Below are 3,276 nucleotides of genomic sequence, written 5' to 3'. Positions count from 1 at the left end.
ACTCAGTTACATTTCAGCATGGGATTTTGAGCAAAAATATGAAGAAAACTCCTTGAGTCTGAAGAGGTTAAATGATTTACTTTAATGGAACCCGTCCAGATGACGCAGTTTTGTTTTTGCACCTCTCAGGGTCGTGGCCCACGTGTCCTGCGAGCTGGTGGTGCCTAAAGAGAACCGTCCGAACGAGGGGATCATGATCTTCAACATTGAGCTGTCACCGATGGCCTCGCCGGCGTTCGAGCAGGGCAGGTGAGCCCGGGTGCTTCGGCTGGGCGGGGTTTCGTCCCGTTTTAATGTTCGGCTCACCTGTCAGAGCAGGAAAATCATGCGTGGGACTTTGTCTCCCTGCAGACCGTCGGAGCTGTCGGTGAAGCTGAACCGACAGCTGGAGAGATGTCTGAGGAACTCCAGGTGCATCGACACCGAGTCCCTGTGTGTGGTGTCCGGAGAGAAGGTGACGCAGACAGCTGCAGTTTATGAAGTTTAAATAAAATCCTTTTTATTTAGCAAATAATGTTTAATCTGATGATGATGATGATGATGATGGTGCGATCAGGTGTGGAAGATCAGAGTGGACGTTCACACGCTGAACAACGACGGGAACCTGATGGATGCTGCCAGCATCGCCGCCATCGCCGCTCTGAGCCACTTCAGGCGACCTGACGTGGGGGTCCAGGGGGAGGAGGTGACGGTGGTGAGTGAGCAGCTGCGACCCCACGGAGGAGCTGTTTTAAGCCCCGCCTTCTTTCACACCACTTTTTTTTTTTAATCTCCTCAGTTCAGTGCAGAGGAGAGAGATCCCATTCCTCTGAGTATCTACCACATGCCCATCAGCATCAGCTTCGCCTTCTTCCAGCAGGGGTGAGCGTCCACACCTGAACCTGACCTCACAGGTTTGAGTAAAGATCTGTCAGAGCTCAGAGTGTCTGTTTGGGATGACTCTCAGCTACTGTCACACCCAAGTTTAGCTCAGAGCTCCAGCAGTTTTAGCTGCTACGATGGATTATCCGTGGCAGCCGTTGATTATGATCGAAGACTTCAATTAAACTCTTCAGGGTCATGAGATATTTTGCTAACAGACAAACAAACAAAGACAAATTGATCATAATTATTCCTCCTCGMTGATTGGATGACAGTTAGTCACGCAATCGTCTCTTGCAGAACCTTCCTGCTGGTGGACCCGTGCGAGCGGGAGGAGCAAGTGATGGACGGCTTACTGATGATCGCCATGAACAAACACAGAGAGATCTGCTCCATCCAGTCCAGCGGGGGCATCATGCTGCTCAAAGAACAGGTGAAAAACTAAATAAAAAATACAATTTTAATGAAGTTCTCAGGAATAAAAGGTAATATTCTAAATTCACAATATTTTTTCCTGTCTTGTTGAAGGTTATGAGATGCAGTAAAATAGCCAGCGTGAAGGTGTCTGAAATCACAGAGCTCATCAACAAAGCCCTGATGAACGACANGTTTTTATGATTTCTACATCGTCAGTCCTTTTTTTCTGCTCTGTTGTCAACATGTACAGTGATGGGAAATCCTGACTCTTGACCGTTTAGTGTTAGCCGTTAGCTTCACCTGCTGATCACACGGTCACCTTGTTTTTGCCTCTCCAGCTGTTCTATAGAACCTCTTTGGCACCTGCACTGTCGCACTCATATTCTGATTATTTTAACTTTTATCTGTCTAAATTAAACCATTGTCCTGTGTTTTTAAACTTCACAGGAAGGCAGGCAGCAAGTGTGGTTTTGCAGAGTCCATGCCTCAGGAACGAATCACCGCTCTGAAAACGGACCAGACTGAGGTGGAGATGACAGACGTGAGCGAAAGAGCCAGCGACATCCTTCAGAACGCAGAAGCCCCGCCTCCAACGTATCCTGAACTGAGCGTTAGGGATGACACAGACCGTTTATTGTTTTTTTTTTTTTGTTTGTTTTTTTTAACCAGTTAGCTGCCTTAACCACACACACACACCAGGGTGCCGTCACCTGTGGTACCAGTACCAGGTGTGGGACAGATAGGACAGGGTCAGCTGAGCACCTGGGGGCTGGAGGAGGATGAGGAGCAGGAGGAAGAAAGCAATGGAGAGGAAGAAGTGGTAAAGATGGAGGAAGAACAGCAAGCAAAAGACAAGACACCAAAAGGTTTTTTTTTTGTATAATGTAAAATTTGTAGACAAAAAAACTGCTTTGAGAACGTATAAATAGGGAAATTGTTTCGTCTTACAGCAGCTGTAGTTGAGATATCTGACAGTGAAGAAGAGGAGGTGGTCATACTTTATCCCGAGACAACAAAAAAAGCAAAAGCAAAGTAAGCACATCATTTATTACACTGGTTTTAAAAGAATAATCCCTATTTCTAACTTCTATTTTTATTTGTTTAGAAAATCAGGATCCAACTCTGACCAGAAGGGGGCAGCAACATCCAAGAAACGGCAGAAAAAATAACCCATTGAATATCTGAAGACATCAAGGAAGAGAAATCTGTTAAAAACATATAATTTTAATAAAATATAAACACAACATCAACCAAATAAATATATTTTTAGATCTCCTCAATTTTGTGTTGAAATTAAGACTGATAATTGTGCTTTTAACTGACTGAATACAGGTTATGTATAAGGTTAATGACGAGGACGAGCAGCTCATGTTTGGRTGAAAGGAAAGCTGTTGCAAAAATGAAGGTATATGTTGAAACTTACATCAAAGCTGTTTGTTGAAGCGAATAACAAATAAAATAAAGAAAACTCAGGTTCCACCGAGATTTGAACTCGGATCGCTGGATTCAGAGTCCAGAGTGCTAACCATTACACCATGGAACCAGTTGATGCACCGCGTGGAGGAGTTGTTATTTTGTAGTCATAGAATATGACGGGCTGTAGCGATGTTGTGGCTGTTTTCAACAAATAGTTTTGATTTAATATTGATAAAGCAACGTCTGTGCTTTGAGTGTTATTGTTAATTTATTTAGCATCTTTATACATATATTGGGACATCTGTAAATAAAATTCACTGCATATAATGAATCAAAATCCATCAAAAGAAAAAAAAACTTAATTGGCCCGTACGGGGATCGAACCCGCGACCTTGGCGTTATTAGCACCACGCTCTAACCAACTGAGCTAACCGGCCATGAGTTCTGATGTTTTCTGTGTAATTTAGGAACATGCCTCAACCAGATCTCAGAATTATGAAAAAGAATAAAAATTTTAGGAAGGATGGATATATGGGTGGGGATGGTTTTATATATATATATATACATACACACGCACACACA

The 3,276-nt window shown here is 43.4% G+C and overlaps 1 protein-coding gene and 2 non-coding genes across 3 annotated transcripts; 1 reads left to right on the top strand and 2 right to left on the bottom strand.

The window, feature by feature from the left end:
- Positions 1–129: 129 nt before the first annotated feature.
- Positions 130–2,572, top strand: exosc9 (exosome component 9; the record flags this gene model as incomplete). The annotated part of the gene is given in 10 exon segments (XM_014018477.1): positions 130–249; positions 352–454; positions 557–694; positions 779–861; positions 1,162–1,294; positions 1,390–1,469; positions 1,726–1,872; positions 1,978–2,144; positions 2,232–2,310; positions 2,384–2,572. Coding segments are annotated over 10 exon segments (1,114 nt in total), but the record flags the coding sequence as incomplete, so codon positions are not given.
- Positions 2,573–2,749: 177 nt separating this feature from the next.
- trnaq-cug (transfer RNA glutamine (anticodon CUG)) lies at positions 2,750–2,821 on the bottom strand. Its single transcript has one exon. It is a non-coding gene; the product is annotated as a tRNA-Gln (tRNA).
- Positions 2,822–3,057: 236 nt separating this feature from the next.
- trnai-aau (transfer RNA isoleucine (anticodon AAU)) lies at positions 3,058–3,131 on the bottom strand. Its single transcript has one exon. It is a non-coding gene; the product is annotated as a tRNA-Ile (tRNA).
- Positions 3,132–3,276: the final 145 nt, after the last annotated feature.

Source organism: Austrofundulus limnaeus, unplaced genomic scaffold (assembly GCF_001266775.1).
Source record: "Austrofundulus limnaeus strain Quisiro unplaced genomic scaffold, Austrofundulus_limnaeus-1.0 Scaffold194, whole genome shotgun sequence".
Taxonomy (NCBI): domain Eukaryota; kingdom Metazoa; phylum Chordata; class Actinopteri; order Cyprinodontiformes; family Rivulidae; genus Austrofundulus; species Austrofundulus limnaeus.
The sequence above is the reverse complement of the archived record's forward strand: the minus strand, read 5'-3'. Positions and strand labels throughout refer to the sequence as shown.